Here is an 18116-nt window from a genome sequence, read left to right as displayed (position 1 = left end):
CAGTAACTGTCTGTCTCTCCTCTTACTTCAGGCAATTTATGTAACAGCAATATTTCCTTACCTGGTCCTAAGTATATTCCTTATTCAAGGACTCACTCTACCAGGAGCCACTGAGGGTCTGGCTTACCTCTTCACCCCTAATGTAAGTATTCCTGCTATAGTCATATATATATATTTCCCCCTCTGCTCTCATACTGCATTTTCTTTTCCCAGCTGCTCTAATCTAGCTCCCAACCCAAGAGCTCAGCCAAGCTGTCTGATATTAAGAGACTCAGTTAACAGTTCAGTACTAAGCACATCAGAAAACACTGGAAAACTGAGTATAAGTTTGATATGGGTTCCTCAGGCTTCAATGTGTAAGTGAATTTGATGCACCTCACAAACAGAATCCTCTCTCTTTTATGCATGATAAAAACAGAATTTCACTGCCAATGCCACTGAAATTACACAACTTTAAGAATTCACAAGGAAAACAACTGAGGAATTACTCTGCCAAGTGATTGGTTTGGGGTTTCTTCTACAGTTGAAAGTAATTTTCTCCTACTCCTGTTTCTATCCATAACTGCAGTTCTCCCCACTCCTGTAGTTATCCCTAAAAGAGAGAACTGCTGAGCAATACCCCTCTCCCATTTTTTCTTGTCTTCTCAAAGGGGCAGGAGTCCCAGATCCCTCCACCTGCTGTCTATTTCAGAAGGGCCTCTTTATGCCTTCCAAAAGGCAAATTTTTCCACCCATCAGCCTCAGGCTCCTCACAGTTCTGCCTTTATGCTCTAAAGCTCCAAAAAGCAGTCAGTGTTGAGGATAAAATGCAGCCCCCACTAACAGAGAGCCTCACATCATCCTCTGCCTCTGCAGCCACTGTGGTGCTTCTCAGCACAGCAGCACTGCCTGCTTTTCATCTGAATGCTGTCAGAGCTCAAGAACAACCTTGGTCTTTACAGAATATGCATTTGGATTTCTGTATCACAGTGTCACAGTACATTAGAGGTTGGAAAGGACTTCCAGAGATCATCAGGTCCAAACCCCTGCCAGAGCAGGATCACTTAGGGTAGTTGGCACAGGAATGCATCCAGGTGGGTTTGGAAACTCTCCAGAGAAGGAGACTCCACAACCCCCCTGGGCAGCCTGTTCCAGTGCTCTGTCACTCTCCCTGTAAAGAAGTTTCTCCTCCTGTTGAGCTGAAATCTTCTATGTTCTAGTTTGATCCCATTGTTCCTTGGCTTATCACTGTGAACCACTGGCCCCATTGACTCGACACCCACCCCTCAGACGTTTATAGACATTGATCAGATCCCTCTCAGTCTTCTCTCCTCTGGACTAAAAAGCCCCAGGGCTCTCAGCCTCTCTTCATAGGGGAGATGTTCAAGTCCCCTAATCATCCTCATGTCTCTCTATTGGATTCTCTCCAGCAGTTCTCTTTCTTGAACTGGGAAGCCCAAAACTGGACACAGGATTGCAGGTGTGGTCTCAGCAGGACAGAGTAGAGAGGTAGAAGAACTTCCCTAGCCCTGCTGGACACACCTTCTTGATGCACCCCAGGATCCCATTGGCTCTCTTGGCCATAAGGGCACATTGTTGTCCCATGCAGAATTTGTACTAAGGACTCCAAGGTCTTTCTCTGAGGAGCTGCTTTCCAGCAGGGCAGCCTCTAACCTGTCCTGGTGCCTGCTGTTATTCCTCCTCAGATGCAGGACCCTGCACTTGTCCTCATTGGACTTCCTGAGGTTTGCCTGCACCCAGCTCCCAGCCTGTCCAGGTCACATTGGATGCTGCACAGCCTGACAGGTGTCAGCCACCCCCCCGGTTTTGTATCCTCAGGGAACTTGCTGAGGGCACTCTCAGTCCCTTCATCCAGGACGTCAATAAAGACATTGAACAAAACTGGACCCAATACCGACCCCTGGGGAACACCATTGACCACAGGTCCCCAAGGTGACTCTGCCACTGATGACAGTTGTCCATCTTCATCTGCATGTTCCCAGCTTCAGCACATTTCTTCTTCTGAAGACACGCTTATGAAATCTGAATGCCATATCACTGCAAATAAGAGATAACATTTAGATTTATCATTAGTTGCTTACAACCAGATAACAACATTCCCACAGCACACTTGCCTGCCCACTATTTCTTCATTTGAACACTTACCAATATCTGTTAGAGGCAATAAAAGCATTTCACCTAGCATCAGAGTAAAGCATCTCCAGACAGTTGCCAAAGGCCCCAGTCAGAAGGTCAGCTTTTAAGTCACACCTGTCAGCACTGACAATGGATTTGGCAGCACTTCATCAAACTATGAAGGTATTGTAGCAACACTTTCTGCACTGCCATATAGCAATCTGCATGGTCTTTCAAAGCAAACCTTTAGAAAGGGTTGCCTAAGCTGAAGTACTTCATGCAGTACTGGTTACACTCATCAGCTCCTTATGCTACACTGCACAAAGCATTCTAACAGTCTTGCTGTAGTCAAAGCAGTGGCACCCTTGTGCAGAAAGCATCTACAGCAATGGCATTCACTGCATCCACCTGCACTGAATGGGTGAATCCATTGCTCTCCCTCTTCAAGCTCAAGCCAAAGAAACTCAAAATGCTATCAAGGGTCTTTTGGCATACTTAACTCTCACTCCTACAAATGCTCCTAGCAGGATCATCCCTGCAAAAACGTTCCCAGTACTAGAATCAGTGGCACCAGCAGAGAGATGTGACACAGAAACCACACAAATCACCCTGCATGACTAGGATGCAGATTTCACAGGATCACAGGATGTCAGGGTTGGAAGGGACCCTAAGAGATCATCGAGTCCAAGCCCCCTGCCAGAGCAGGACCATACAATCTAGCTCAGGTCACAGAGAAATGCATCCAGACAGGCCTTGAAAGTCTCCAGAAAGGAGACTCCACAACCTCTCTGGGCATCCTGTTCCAGTGCTCTGTGACCCTTACAGTAAAGAAGTTCCACCTTGTGTTGAGGTGGAACCTCCTGTGCTGCAGCTTCCATCCATTGCTCCTTGTCCTATCAGAGGGAGCAAGTGAGCAAAGCCTGTCCCCTTCCTCTTGACACCCAGCCCTCAGATATTTATAAACATTTATTAAATCCCCTCTCAGTCTTCTCTTTTCCAGACTAAAAGCCCCAGGTCCCTCAGCCTCTCCTCATCAGGCAGTGCTCCAGTCCCCTAATTATCCTCATAGTCCTCTGCTGGACCCCCTCCAGCAGGTCCCTGTCCCTCCTAAACTGATGAGCCCAAAACTGAACACAGTACTCAAGATGAGGTCTCACCAGGGCAGGGTAGAGGGGAAGAAGAACCTCCCTGGATCTGCTGGACACACTCTTCTAAATACACCCCAGGATCCCATTGGCCTTCTTGGCACATTGCTGTTATCCACCAGGACTCCCAGATTTGACACAGTCTGTGACCCATTTTAATGGTAAGATTCCTTATCAGTGCTGCTATTCGAAACTGCATATTAACCTCTGTAATCCAATAATCATTGAGTTAGTTTAGCCTCCTCTATCACATCACCCTTATGTCAAAATTCCAATTCCACTCTGTCAGCTTCTCCTTTTTTCTTATTTTCCCTATGTCACCCTGCTGTTAGCACAGTGCTCTGAGAATCTAAGATGCTTCTTAAAAATAAATATCTGTTTTTTCTCTGCTTGGGCTCTTGGTGTGTTTCAGTTTGTTGAAGCTAATTTGGAAAACCATGGAATCACTTTGTGTCTTAAAACAATGGAAGTTCAGTACTTGTTTCTCCAGTATTAGGAAGACTTAAACTCTAAGTTACCTACCTAGTGTGTGGCTTAACCAAAAGAAAGAAAGAAAGAAATCAAGAAGGAGCAATGGATGTAAGCTGCAGCACAGGAGGTTCCACCTCAACACAAGGGGAAACTTCTTTACTGTGAGGGTCACAGAGCACTGGAGCAGGCTGCCCAGAGAGGTTGTGGAGTCTCCTTCTCTGGAGACTTTCAAGGCCCATCTGGATGTGTTCCTGTGTAACCTGAGCTAGATTGAACGGTCCTGCTCTGGCAGGAGGGTTGGACTCAAGGATCTCTTTGGGTCCCTTCCAGCCCCTGGCATCCTGTGAGGAAAAATGTAATGTGCTGTCCTTGTTATGTGCCTACCACAATAAGGACAGCACATTACATTTTAGACAGAAGAAAGTGTGCAATGAAAGGGATTTTATAATTACCAAATTATGTCTTCAGAAACACCTGCTATTACTGACACATTTTGTTCCAGTTCCCACTGTCAGTATATTTAAATAGCACCACAGCAACAATTGCAGAAGTGAAATAAGACAGATGGGCTATGAAAACTGGGAGAGGAAAATGAAAAATAATTTAAGCCTAATAGATGCATTTATTCAAACTATTCCAGCTGAACACTTTGAAAAATCCCCGTGTATGGCTTGATGCAGCTACCCAGATCTTCTTCTCTCTCTCTTTGGGTTTTGGAGGGCTGATTGCATTCTCAAGCTACAATCCACCAAAGTAAGTAGAATCACACCCTTTATAAACTGGCTACATTCTTGCTGCATTTTGTGCAATTTGCTAATATTTTCAAACCTCTTTCCTTAGGGTATTTATAAAAGACCTTACTTTTTTTCTTAAGGATCTTAACAGCTAATGCCTTTCTGAAAGGCCAAATTGATTTTGTAACAGAAAGGGGAGGGAGAAAAAAAAATCTAAAAAATTTTGAAATTTGTGGAAATATCCAAGAGTATCACAGATTAAATACTGCCTTTTTTGGTCACTTCACTTGCTTGAATGCTTTTTCTAGAAATGACTGTGAAAAGGATGCTGTGACAGTTGCAATTGTGAACAGCATGACATCCCTCTATGCCTCCATCCCAGTCTTTTCTGTTTTGGGGTTTAAAGCAACCACAGGCTACTGGGACTGCCTGGACAGGTGAGAAACTTGTGTTTCCAGTGTTAATACTGTGGTTTCAACAGAGAAAGGGATAGTTTGCTACTTGAAAAAAATGTATTTAGAGACTTTATTTTCAGTGAAAAAGGAAAATCATCTCTATGGAGAAGTCTAGTGTAAAAATATGAAGCATTATGGCATTGAGGCAAGAATGATTGGGGGTTAGCATTTGTAAGGAGCAAGACAAATTACAAACAAAACCCATTGCAAGTACTGCATCAGAGCTCACATCTCAATATCAGACTAGCATCAGAAGTAGTTAAAAAAAACACCACCTTTTCCTGTTCTACCAAATATGCTTTTAATAACTAAGTTATTAAAAGTTATTTTAATAACTAAGTTATTAAAAACAAGTGGTTGAAATAGTCTAGAGAGCTAATCAAATAAAAATTGGAAATGTTTTGGGGACTGCAACTGCATAAAGTATTTAGAGTTTGTATCTGAAAGAGAAGACATTAACTGGTGGCAGGGGGGTTGGAACTAGATGATCCTTGAGGTCCCTTCCAACCCTGACAATTCTGTGATAGTCTGAATATCTTCTCCTCATGTAAGTCCTCATTTAATGTTTTCCTTTATACCATAAGAGAAGGTAACACAACTGGCTATTAACATCTTAATATATGCCATAGCATTTCTAACCACATCATCTACAAACATTTAAAGTAATGAAGTTGGCTTCTCTGGCAGGAACATTAACAGTATCATCAATGAGTTTGATCTTCCAGAAGAAAGCATCATGAGACAGAACTACACAGCTTGGATTAGTTTCCTAAATTCATCATATCCAGAAAAAATTGCTGGACTCAAACTGAAAAGCTGTGACCTTCAAGAATTTCTTCATCAGGTACTTCCACCAAAGTAACCTTTAAAACAAAATATTGTAGAAAGGCTAATATCTTCCTTTTTCTTTTAAAGTGCTGGCACTTGACCTGTAATGAATGTATTGCATATAATCATGAAACAACACAAATTTTCAAAATCTGAAATAACATTGTTGTATGGCAGCCTGAGCTCAAAGCTGTCTGTTAAGGGCACACAAAATTACATATCACAAAGCTGGACACCAGATTCCTGCTTTGGTTCACAGGAATAAGTGCAACAGAGCAAAACTTCTAGCTGAAAGATTGTAGAAAAAATGCTGAATGGGAGTTTCCTAAGGCCATATTTAGGAAAATAGCACAGCATCTGTGAAAATATTCACTTTCACCATCTTTCTATTCCCTCTTGTCCTTTCTGGTTTTCCTCTTCTCTGCACAGGACCTCACCAATGTGTTTTTTACCTCCAACCTCCCTCTCCCCCACCAAAATACATCATGATCCTCACCTTTTCCCCCTTCTTTTCCAATCCTTTTAAAACATTTCCCCATCATTAAGCACAGATTTTTCTTCTAAATTTACTTCTCCCACTTCCTTCCACTTGCTCCAGTGACCCCACCCAGTCCTGTAACACTCATTCACTACTCACCCATTTTGTACTTCCTTGTTACAAGTCCTTACCACCTAATGAGAAAAAAAAAAAATGGGGCCATGGTTGCAGGAGAACAAAAAAAAAAGGAAAGGGGCTTGAGAAAAAATAAACACACAACTCTGAGGACAAAAGAGTGGACACATTTGCTAGAGAGAGAATGTGCTGAGGCACAGTAGCCATAATGCACAATGCATTGCTCCACCAACATGAAAACATACAGCTAGAAAAATTTCAATCTCAACTGCAGTTTAAATTTTACCTTGCACTGAGCAGGACAACTATTTCAAAAGCTGTCACCTGAAGAAATGCTTAGTGATGTTCTGGTGAAGGTATCATGTAAGTCTTGCAGATTCAGCCTGCTGTGACCAAGTTTGTCTTGCTGCATGTTACCCAGTGCAGAAAAGCCAATTCAGGCACAGTAGCCATAATGCACAATGCTGGTGAAATTGGCTGCTTCACTTGTGATGGAGCAGATTCTGTTTTGTCTGGCCTTCTCTGATGGCACCCATTGCTGGTTTATGGTCTGACACGTTTTAATTCCACATTAAAGCAAGATTAGCATTTTTCAATGCTTAGATTTAAATATCCTTGGGAAACTGAATTCAAATAAATTTACCTGAATTTTTTTTTCTCCCTTACTACCCTTTTCTGTTCTGGTTATTTATGTCTGAGTGTTTTGTGATCAACAATTCACCAATTCTCTTGCTGCTAGAGAGGCAAGGATGTCCTTATGCACATGTCTTTCTTTCCAGCAGTTATTTTATCAGAGATTTTAAATTTTTTTTCATGACAGATGTAAGACATCTCTCATGCACATCTCTTTCTTTCCAGCAGTTATTATATCATAGATTATTTTTTTTTAATGACAGATGTAAGACAGTATTAGCAGAACCACTGCTATTTCAATTGCGAGTCTCAGATCCGATTTACTCTGAACCCAGCTCTCTGTGCAAACTAAAATTCTGCTCTATAATTGTCTACACCTCTTTGATGCACCATTTACAATTAAAATTCCCTCTAACACTACTCACTACCCCTTTTTAAAACTGCTACCTGCCACAGGTCAACCAGCACTCTTGCCTCCACGGAAGGACACAAGTGTGTTGTAATTCTCTGTGAATAAGACACCATTATAATGTTTATTTTTATCTGTTTGTGAATTCTGCAGAGTGTATCAGGAACTGGCTTGGCTTTCATCGTTTTCACTCAAGCCATCATTCTCATGCCAGGCTCCCAAGCCTGGGCCATCCTGTTTTTCATAATGTTGTTCAGCTTGGGCCTTTCCTCTATGTTTGGGAACATCGAGGGAGTCTTCACTCCTCTCCTAGAGCTTCAAATTATATCTCAATCAATACCCAAAGAGCTATTATCTGGTAAGGTATTTGCTTTGCTTTGTTTAAAGTATGTGGCTTCTTTAATGAAGTGCAAACTACCAACTGCTTAATAAGTATCACAGAATCATAGAATCAGTCAGGGTTGGAAGGGACCACAAGGATCATCTAGTTCCAACCCCCCCTGCCATGGCCAGGGACACCTCACACTACATCAGGCTGGCCAGAGCCTCATCCAGCCTGGCCTTAAACACCTCCAGGGATGGGGCCTCAACCACCTCCCTGGACAACCCATTCCAGGCTCTCACCACTCTCATGGTGAAGAACTTCTTCCTCACGTCCTGTCTGAATCTCCCCACTTCCAGCTTTATTCCATTCCCCCTAGTCCTATCACTACCTGATAGCCTAAAAAGTCCCTCCCTCACAGCAGGATTAAGAATTTGTAATATTAATTTAGTTATCTCATGGGATTAGTAATGGCAGTGGATTGTGTTTGCAGAAGATAAGTACCTAGATGAGGTAGCAGTTATGGCAGAAGCTGTCAGATGACAACATGATATTGCCCTTGCCAGTTTTGTCCTTGGCTGGGAAGAGCTGTTTGAGAAAGCCTCTTAAATTGCTATTCCTGGAGTTGAGTTCACTCTGAGCTGTTGTAGACATTGGGAAGAGTCTTGTCTGCACTTAAGCCTTCACCACCGAACAGTCACTTGACGGCAACCAGGGGCATCAGCTGGCCTGCCATAACCACCTGCAGGTGAATTTACCACACTGTCACAACTGCAAGGCAGGTCATTCACCCCACTTTCATTCAGGTATTTCAGAGTATTTCACATTCACTGTGAACACACCTGAGTTGAAAATTACCACTTTGAAAGCAAGGAGTAAGAGATCACAGTCCTGTTCTTGACCCAAAACCAGGGACAGTTACTGAATACAACCTGCTTCTCAAGAACCAGGCTCAGTGAGAGTCTGAGAGATCCTACTGTGAAATAGGTCTAGAAAATTTTCTGCCAGTGTGAAGTAATGGATTAACACTTCTGCAGTGTGCCCTTTTAAATTCCTATGGGGACTATTGCTTCTCAAGAACCAGAATCTGTGATTGAGTCTGTGAGATCCCACTGTGAAACAGGTCTAGAAAATTTTCTGCCAGTAATGGATTAACACTTCTGCAGTGTGCCCTTTTAAATTCCTATAAGGACTATTGCTGTCATGCCTTTTTAGGATCTTCCTATAGCAGCTTAAATTATATCCTTTTCATTTTACTACTTCTTACACAGAAACAAATTATTTGCAACAGCCCAGGCTGTCTGCTGAAAGTACTAACCACTAAAGGATGCTCCAAGTCACACAAGTGCATTCCTCCTGCAACAGAGTGTTGCCTCTTGACCAATACACAGGGGAAAACTGAGTTTAGGAAGTGATATTAGCTCCACTAAGTCAAAACCAGCTTGTTGTAGTTCCATAGAGGGAGAGAGAATAAAAAGTCTCTAGGACAAGAGTGAAAACAATTTAGAACAAAAATATACTTCATAAATTCAGTTCACTACTGCAGTAATAAAAATACTTTCTTTTTTTTCCCTTCAGGTATAATATGTCTAGTTTGCTTCCTCATTGCTCTGTGTTTTACACTGGGTTCAGGGAGTTACTGGATTGACATTTTTGACAGCTATGCAAGTTCCTTGCCTCTTCTGGTCATTGCTTTCTTTGAAGTGGTTGGGGTTGTGTACGTCTATAAAATTCAAAGGTAAGTTAGAAACCAGTGTAATTTTTTTTTTCACATGGGAGAAGAACTAATTTTCCTCTCTAATCCATGTATGTTACACACAGGCATACAATACTAACTGATTTCTGTAGCACTTACCAGTTCTGTGAATGTAGTTAACTCTTTGGATCAAGTCTCCTGTATTTGTAAAATAGGAAGGATAATCTCTGCAGAGCACTTATGGAAGGGGTTAGTGGGGGATGGGAGGTTGTTTTAAGCATAAAGCTAGAAAGTCAACAGCCATTGTAGTTCTCTGGACAATGGGAGTTACACTTCAATGTCCTTCTGTTGTCTTCTTTACTTTTATATTTTTCATTTATCATTATTTTTCCCCTCAAACTTCATAGTAAGCAGCATGCAGTTGCTTACGTCCCCCACATTAAAAGTCTGCAACACTAAGAGTCTTCACAGTCATAGACACTAATTAAATTCATTCTTCAGTTTAAAAGATTTCCTACATCCTCTGTTAATTGTAAATGCCAGAAACTTGAGCTCATTTTGATTTAGAATATAACCTGGCTTCTCTAGTCAGGGCCTTTCCAGTCCAGAAATCTCCCCAGTTCTCAATAAAGATTAATATTTCCCCCCCACCACCACCTCTATAATTTACTCAATTACATGTTGGGACTTCACCTTTCCAATTCTTACTCTGACACTGGAATCATGAAGGTCCCAATTTTGTTGTGGATGAGTTTGTATACTATACAGGTAATGAACTCACATTTGACCACTGCTGTTTGCAATATCAATCTGTTTCAGTATCATCCAAGCTTAAATCCTATCACAGCCTATAACTGTAAAACTAACAAACTGAAGAAAAATATTTTCCTCAAGTCCCAGCATTAAACTCTTTAGATCCACTGTTCAGGCCTTGGAGCCCTTCCCTTGTTAAATGGTGGTAACTCCAGGGCTATACTATCATAAATTATTTCAAACATCCCTCTTGCTGCCCATTACAGCTAGCAGTAAAAGTAGAAGCAGCAATAAAATCTTATTTCAAATGCCACAGCAGACTCTGGAATCCACAGAACTTGCATTTTCTCTGTTGTGCTAGTACACATATACTTTTCCCTCTTTATTGGCTACAAGCATGGCCAAATAATGTTTTCCTAGTTTTCAAGAGAACTTCTAATATTTTCAGTTAGATTAACAGAACTGAAGACACAGCTGGTGTTTGCACACACACACACACACACACACATATGCCCCCCATGTGTATCTGTATTCCAGATGACAACATTTTTTCTAACTTGAAAGATAAATTTTCCTGTAACTACCAAACCCAGAACCATGTATCCACTCCCCATGCAATGTATAAAACTGTAAGAGGTTCATCAGCTCCATGTCCAAACAACAGCCACTACTGACTGCAGAGGAAGCTGGCTCAGGTTGCAATAATTTTGTCTCTGACCTGTTATGATTCATTTGGTGCTGGTTACTTCAGGCTTCTTCCTAACGAGCTGTGTTGGTTCCCTTGGTGATTGTCTTTTTTACAGTAATTTGAACAGTTCTTCAAAACTGCTGTAATATTTTCATCCTTTATTTGTGCTTCAGAAAGCTTAGACTAGGTGCTCAGGTAATGCAAATTGACAATGTAACGTGATTATTGATCCCTGATAGGCATCGATAAAGACTTTATTGATATTACTCTTGTCTTAAGCCTAAGGTCATTAAGGGAGGGTATGGAACAGAGAGATTTATGGAGTTCTACCATGTGTTTAAAACTTCAGGGAAAAATCTGAGAAGTCAAACTGTTACCACTTAAACCTGACACCATCACAAATATGCCTCCTCTTAAAAGGTTCAGTAAAGATTTGAAACGGATGACTGGACGAGAACCCAATCTCTACTGGCAGATCACATGGAGGTTTATTAGCCCTCTGCTCCTGCTAATTGTCTTCATGGCCTTTGTTACACTTCAGATACAGAAGTCACCAACCTATGCAGCCTGGAACCCTAAACATGTATGTTCTCCACTACTTTCAGAACTTCTAACAAAAGCAAGAGCTGTGTATTTTTCTGCCTTACTGTTCTTTATAATCCTTGCCATCTACTGCTTACCTGCCCAATGCAGCCTGAAGGGATGCACTGCTCAGCAGGAGAAGGCTCCAGTGTGCACAGAGATCACAAATAACCAAAATGTGTTTCTGTTCACAGAGCCTCTTCTTGAAGAGTCCTGCATAGCCTGAACTCATATTTCTTACAGATGTGTGTAATGCAGAGAACTGCTGAAGTGAATTGTCTCACAGACAGTCCATACCTGCAGGGTGTTCAGAGGTGGAACAAATGCATGAGCAGAGCTTTAGAGCTGCATGACAGATGCCAGGAATGAAAATATTTCTCTGTGAGAACTACCAGTATCTCTGGGGCCCTGATAAACATGTACTTCTGAGAAGTAGGGAGGGAGGGAGGCAGTGGTCCAGTAATAGCATTGGTTAACTGGGCACCAAAGACAACACCAATGCTGAGAACACTGGATCTGGACACTGCTGTCTCACATTGGTTGCAGTGTGTTGGATCCCTCTCAAATACACCCTGCAGAGATCTGAAGATTCTGGTCTTAAAACTTCATGAGGATTATACAGTATCAGTGTACCCTCCAAAAGCCTTTAAGCGTCTATCACCCCAAAATAAAGCTCAGCTATAGACTTGCAGAAATTGCATTATCATCACTCCCTTGAAATCTCCCATATGAATCTGCCCTATTTGGCAAAAAGCAGGCTTGGTAATTGCTGAGACCAGTTAAGATTTTAGTACTAAGAAAAATAATCAGAGCTTAACCAAGAGAGGATGAAAGTTTGGTAACTCTTCGGGCAACCCCTGCATTCCTAGGAATGTGACACAATTCCAGCTATAAATCTTTGGAACTGCCAAACATTTACAACCATCTTCAGACCCAGGAGAAGGGTATACAGAGGTCACAGCCACTGAAAACTATTGTAGAGCAAGAGTAAACCCTTTTCTATTCTTATTATAACAGCTTATGAAAATGGAAATGGAAATCCTACCAAGCTTTAAGTGTACCTACCAACTATTTCTTTTGCTTGCCTTTTTATCTCCACAGGAAGGCTTCCCTATGAAAGAGGAGAAAGTTTATCCACCATGGGTACTGGCCATCTGTGTGCTGTTAGCTGTCCTTCCTTGTGTGTTTGTACCTCTGACAACACTCTTCCACCTGATCAAACGAATGTGCAGCAGCAAGGACCCAAACTTAGTACCACTAGAAGTGTTTTCATGTCAGGGGGCTAATAGCAACTTCTCTCATCCAAAAGAATAAACACTCATTGTAACTGTAAGTAAAAATAAGAGAGCCTTTGTTAGACATGGTTAGCTGTAGTTTGGTATCATCCAACCAACCTGGCTCATGCAGTTCATATGTTTAGTCAGTCACTCATTAATACTCTATAAGCAATGCTGGTTTGTTTCCTTTTTTTTTTCCCCTTCCAATTTCACAACAGTTATATTAACCTTGACCCTCCTACATCCTGTCCCGCTGACTGAAAACCAGCCCCATTGCTTTAACCCTTTCTTGTGTTACCAACTTTATGTCTCTCCCAGGCCAGGCTAAACTTGGAAAGCCTCCTAATTATTGTAAGTGCTCTCTGTCTGCCTTCACTTTCTCTTAAAAAAAACCCTTAAAAAAAAGTCCTAAGGATCAGCAACATAAAAAAACTGAAACAGAAGCACCTACAGTTTTGTTCACTAACCCCTCTCTGAGAGGTGTAGAATGGAAGCTCTCAAAGAGTAAGGACTCCTCTTGTCCATTACTTTACTTCTTTTAAAGCCCTATACACCTTTAAATAGCAGTTATCTTGTCAGTATTTCACATCTCAAGCATTGAGAAGAGCAAAAATAAAGCATCAGAAGTTAAAAGAAAGTACATTAAGTAAATCTGAGCAATTAACATTGTACAAATCTCTTACCTCAGCAGATTCCAGAATTTATTGTGGTATAAAAATACTATGAAAAAAAAATCTCCAATTTATTCCCCGTAATTACTGAACACAATAACTGAATAGTGTCATGAAAACACAGATGTACAGAAGCCTCTAAGTGCCTGCAGCCTTACATGACATGGCAATGAAGTTAATCTTTACTTAAAAACATGTTTTCCTGTACTTGGTTGCAGAACCTGGCCACTCTGCAGCCATGGGATATGAGGATTCTTTTCATCAAGGCACTCTAGCAACCAGCAGTCTCTGCAACAATATAGGGAAATATGTGAGGATAAGGTGCAGCAAAGCTTTTAGCCCAAGTAATTTATAGTCAAGAGAACAAGATGAAGATAAGGAAAATGGAGGCAAGTTCAGTACTGAGCCTTGTGTGGCTACACACTAGTAAGGTTTCATAAAAGGTAACTGGGATTTGGCCATGCAGTGAAGATGAACCATAGAAAGGTTTGGGTTGGAAGGAACTTCAGAGGTCATCTAGTCCATACCACCCTTCCATGGGCAGGGACACCTTCCACTAGACCAGGTTGATCAAAGCCCCATCCACACTGGTACTGAACAGTTCCAGGGAGGGGACATCTACAACCTCTCTGGGCACCCAATTCCACCCAGTTCCACCAACATCCTCATGGTAAAGAATTTCTTCCTCAGAATGAGGCTTACTCCAACTCTGCAGAGCAAAGGCAGCTACTTGACTCCTTGAAACCAGTGCAAGGAAAACAGCAAGCCTGGGAGGGAGACACATGAAAATTTTCTCTTGTGATTTCTGCTTTGTATTTCCATCTGTTTACAGATGGCCTTCAGCAACAGCAGTTACTGTTTAAAATTGATGACTCGGCAAGTAGTGATGGGGAAAAGCAAACACTGACTCAGAGAATTGCAAGCATTGCACTTCAGGCTGCTTATTTTATCAGAGTATTCACTGTGACATCAAGGAATAATGGGTTAATGCAAGACACTGAAGTTTACATTCCCTCCATTCTCCATGCTAGAGCATCCTGTGGAAGCCACATAAAGGAGCAGTGATGCTGGAAAGAGCCTCATTCTTTTCTAGGAGGGTCCGTATTGAACGATACAAAACCACTTCTGTCTTTAGCATTAAAACTTCAAACAGTAAAATGGTTTGGTTCACATGGAATCTAAGTTCCAATGTTTAGAAGCAGTTCTATCCAGGGTGTTTTCTAGTCCTCCCAAGCCCTTATCTGCAATGCTTTCTGAAACACAGAGCAATTCTGCACAGATCTTCTTCCAGTTATCTACTCCACTTATCCAGGACACTCTTTTGAACACTCTGTAAGTCTTGCTTGGGACAGCTTTTAACTGCATAAAGGCTCCCTGCTCTTCCCAGGTGCCCATCCTCCCCATATGGATTTGTGCTGTAGGATCCTGTCTCATGAGGTATCCTTCCAGGCTGCCCAACCCCTCTTTGGAATTGTTCTTTCAGAACAGGCATCCTCGCTGGCTCTCAGGGCATGGCTGGGCTCTTCTGCCTCAGCCTTCTCTGAAGGTGCATGCAGAACACAATCACAGAATCACAGAAACATTCAGGTTGGAAAAGACCCTCAGGATCACCGAGTCCAACCATTAAACCTACTCTGCAAAGTTCACCTCTAAACCATAGCCCCAAGCACCACATCCAAACCACCTTTAAACACATCCAGGCTTGGGGACTCAACCACCTCCCTGGGCAGCTCATTCCAATGCCTGAACACTCTTGCTGGGAAAATTTTTTTCTGAATGTCCAGTCTAAACCTACTCAGTCACAGCTTGAGGCCATTCCCTCTTGTTCTATCACTAATTACCTGTGAGAAGAGACCAGCACCAGCCCCTCCACGACGTCCTTTCAGGTAGTTGTAGAGAGCAATGAGGTCTCCCCTCAGCCTCTTTTCCAAACTAACTATCCCCAGCTCCTTCAGTCATTCCTCATAAGATTTATTCTCCAGACCCTTCCCTGGTTTCGTTGCCCTCCTCTGCTCTGGCTCCAGCACCTCCACATCTCTCTTGCATTGAGGTGCCCAAAACTGGACACAGCACTCAAGGTGTGGCCTCACCAGAGCTGAGTCCAAGGGGACAATCCCCTCCCTACTCCTGCTGGACACAGCATTGCTGATACAGGCCAGGATGCCTTTGGCTTTCTTGGCCACCTGGGCACACTGCTTGCTCATATTCAGCTGCTTGTCTATTAGAACCCCCAGGTCCCTTTCTACCAGCAGCTTTCCAGCCACACTTCCCCAAGCCTGTAGTGTTGCTTGGAGTTGTTGTGACCCAAGTGCAGGACCTGGCACTTGGCCTTGTTGAAGCTCATCCCATTAACATTAGCCCATTGATCCAATCTATCCAAGTCCCTCTGCAGAGCCTCCCTACCCTGGTGCAGATCAACACTCCCTCCTATCTTGGTGTTGTCTGCAACTTACTGATGACACACTCTATGTCTTCATCAAGGTCATCAATAAAGATGTTAAACATCAGCACCCAGTAAGCAAGCCTTCATTCCTACTGCTTCCCACCAGCTCAGTCTTCTTCAACACATCCCACAAAACACACAGGACCTTTACAGTTAAGTGGTAAAGAGCCAAAATCTGTACCACCCATCACCACCACAGGAGGAGAGGGGAAGTGAGGCAGGCAGAAAGGACAACTGCTGAAAGCCCATGTAAAGAGTGAACAGCTATAGGTAACAACAGCTCCAGCCAAAGTGTAGGACGTTCTCCAAATGCTCAAGTCTCATCCCTGCCAAGGCCCACACTGGAGCATATCACTGCCTCTTCCTGACACATGATCCAAATGAAGACTCCTGCGTCACCAGACCTCTCCTGGGTGACATTGTCCATGGTAGTATTCCCTCACACCAGTATCACTGCGCAGCGTTGTAGGGGATGGGGGTTTTTAATGATTGAGCTGCTGGCAGGGGAGCAATGAGGATGTTCTTAATCTGCTCTCTACTCTAGTAAGAACAACTGTTCTATGCCATTGTTTGTTTTTTTAATTTAGTTTTCTATTTTAACAGCGCTACTTCATAGAAAGGAAAAACCAAACAAGCATATGACTGACTGTACATTTTGCACTGAGTTATGACATTAATGGACAGACTGCAATACTGCAAACCAACCTCTAGAAGCTGTCAAACCTCTGGTGGTGTCTGTCCGTCCTTTGGAAACATCTACTGGGTAGAACTGCCTGCACTATGTTTCACATCTTCCATGTCAGTGCCATGGACAGAGGCATTGAGTGCACCCTCAGCAAGTCTGCTGATGACACCAAGCTGTGTGGTGCAGCAGACAGGCTGGAGGGAAGGGATCCATCCAGAGGGACCTGGTCAGGCTGGAGAAGTGGGCACAAGCCAACCTCATGAGGGTCAACAAGACAAAGTGCAGGGTCCTGCATCTGGGTGGAGGCAATCCCAAGCACAAATCCAGGCTGGGCAGGGACTGGCTGGAAAGCAACCCTGAGGAGAGGGACTTGGGGGTGCTGGTGGACGAGAAGCTCAACAGGAGCCAGCAGTGAGCACTTGCAGCCCAGAAAGCCAACCAGAGCCTGGGCTGTAGCAAGAGAAGTGTGGCCAGCAGGTCAGGGGAGGTGATTCTCCCCCTCTGCTCAGCTCTGGTGAGACCCCACCTGGAGTACTGCATCCACTTCTGGAGCCCCTATTACAAGAGGGATATGGACATGCTGGAAGGTGTCCAGAGAAGGGCCACCAGGATGAGCAGAGGGCTGGAGCTCCTCTCCTGTGAGGACAGACTGAAAGAGTTGGGGCTGTTCAGTCTGGAGAAGAGAAGGCTCTGAGGTGACCTTCTTGTGGCCTTCCAGTATCTGAAGGGGGCTACAAGAAAGCTGGGGAGGGACTTTTGAGGGTGTCAGGTAGTGACAGGACTAGGGGGAATGGAATAAAGCTGGAAGTGGGGAGATTCAGACTGGACATGAGGAAGAAGTTCTTCCCCATGAGAGTGGTGAGAGCCTGGAATGGGTTGTCCAGGGAGGTGGTTGAGGCCCCATCCCTGGAGGTGTTTAAGGCCAGGCTGGATGAGGCTCTGGACAGCCTGATGTAGTGTGAGGTGTCCCTGGACATGGCAGGGGGGTTGGAAATAGATGATCCTTGTGGTCCCTTCCAACCCTGACTGATTCTATGATTTGCCTGGAGAACACCTCCTAGCAGCTGCTACTCAGCCTACAATAGAGAGAGAAAATTTCTAGTAAAAAAACCCACCACCAACAAAAAACCTAACACATTAAAGCAATGCAAATTCAACACACAAGCTTGGAAGATTAAAAAAGACCCTATACATTCAGGCTTATCAGAGCAGCCACAGGGTAAAATTCAGCTGTGCATAACATGCCAACACCAAGGGCCACATAGTACTTTGGTAACAGTACAGAGTCAAAGAGAAACCTCAATAAAGAACAGAAAATACAAATAGAAGAGTAGCTTGCTCAGTATTTTATCTAATCAAGAAGTTTTGTTTTTGTAGGTATAAAATGCACCACCATCATTCTGTATATCATTGTACTAAAAACATCACCAAGTATATGAAACACATACTAAATACAATCAGCTTTATTTAATGCTGAATTTTTAGCATGTTATTAGTTGTGTTCTCTGAAGCATAGGATTTCTAATCTATACACCCTGCTAGACAGTGCCATGAAATGCACTTGCCTTGTGCAGGTAACTGTCTTCCAGGATGGGG

General features: G+C 43.0%; 1 protein-coding gene across 1 annotated transcript in view; it reads left to right on the top strand.

Moving 5' to 3' along the window:
- Positions 1-12758, top strand: part of LOC128967477 (sodium-dependent neutral amino acid transporter B(0)AT3-like) — a 43845-nt gene extending 31087 nt beyond the window's left edge. The window contains exons 5-12 of the mRNA XM_054381618.1: positions 32-142; positions 4372-4484; positions 4774-4902; positions 5608-5764; positions 7557-7761; positions 9304-9463; positions 11283-11445; positions 12546-12758. Of these exons, the coding sequence (XP_054237593.1) occupies positions 32-142; positions 4372-4484; positions 4774-4902; positions 5608-5764; positions 7557-7761; positions 9304-9463; positions 11283-11445; positions 12546-12758 (1251 nt within the window). The remainder of the gene's footprint in view (positions 1-31; positions 143-4371; positions 4485-4773; positions 4903-5607; positions 5765-7556; positions 7762-9303; positions 9464-11282; positions 11446-12545) is intronic.
- The last annotated feature ends 5358 nt before the right edge of the window (positions 12759-18116 follow it).

Source organism: Indicator indicator, chromosome 6 (assembly GCF_027791375.1).
Source record: "Indicator indicator isolate 239-I01 chromosome 6, UM_Iind_1.1, whole genome shotgun sequence".
NCBI lineage: Eukaryota > Metazoa > Chordata > Aves > Piciformes > Indicatoridae > Indicator > Indicator indicator.
The sequence above is the reverse complement of the archived record's forward strand: the minus strand, read 5'-3'. Positions and strand labels throughout refer to the sequence as shown.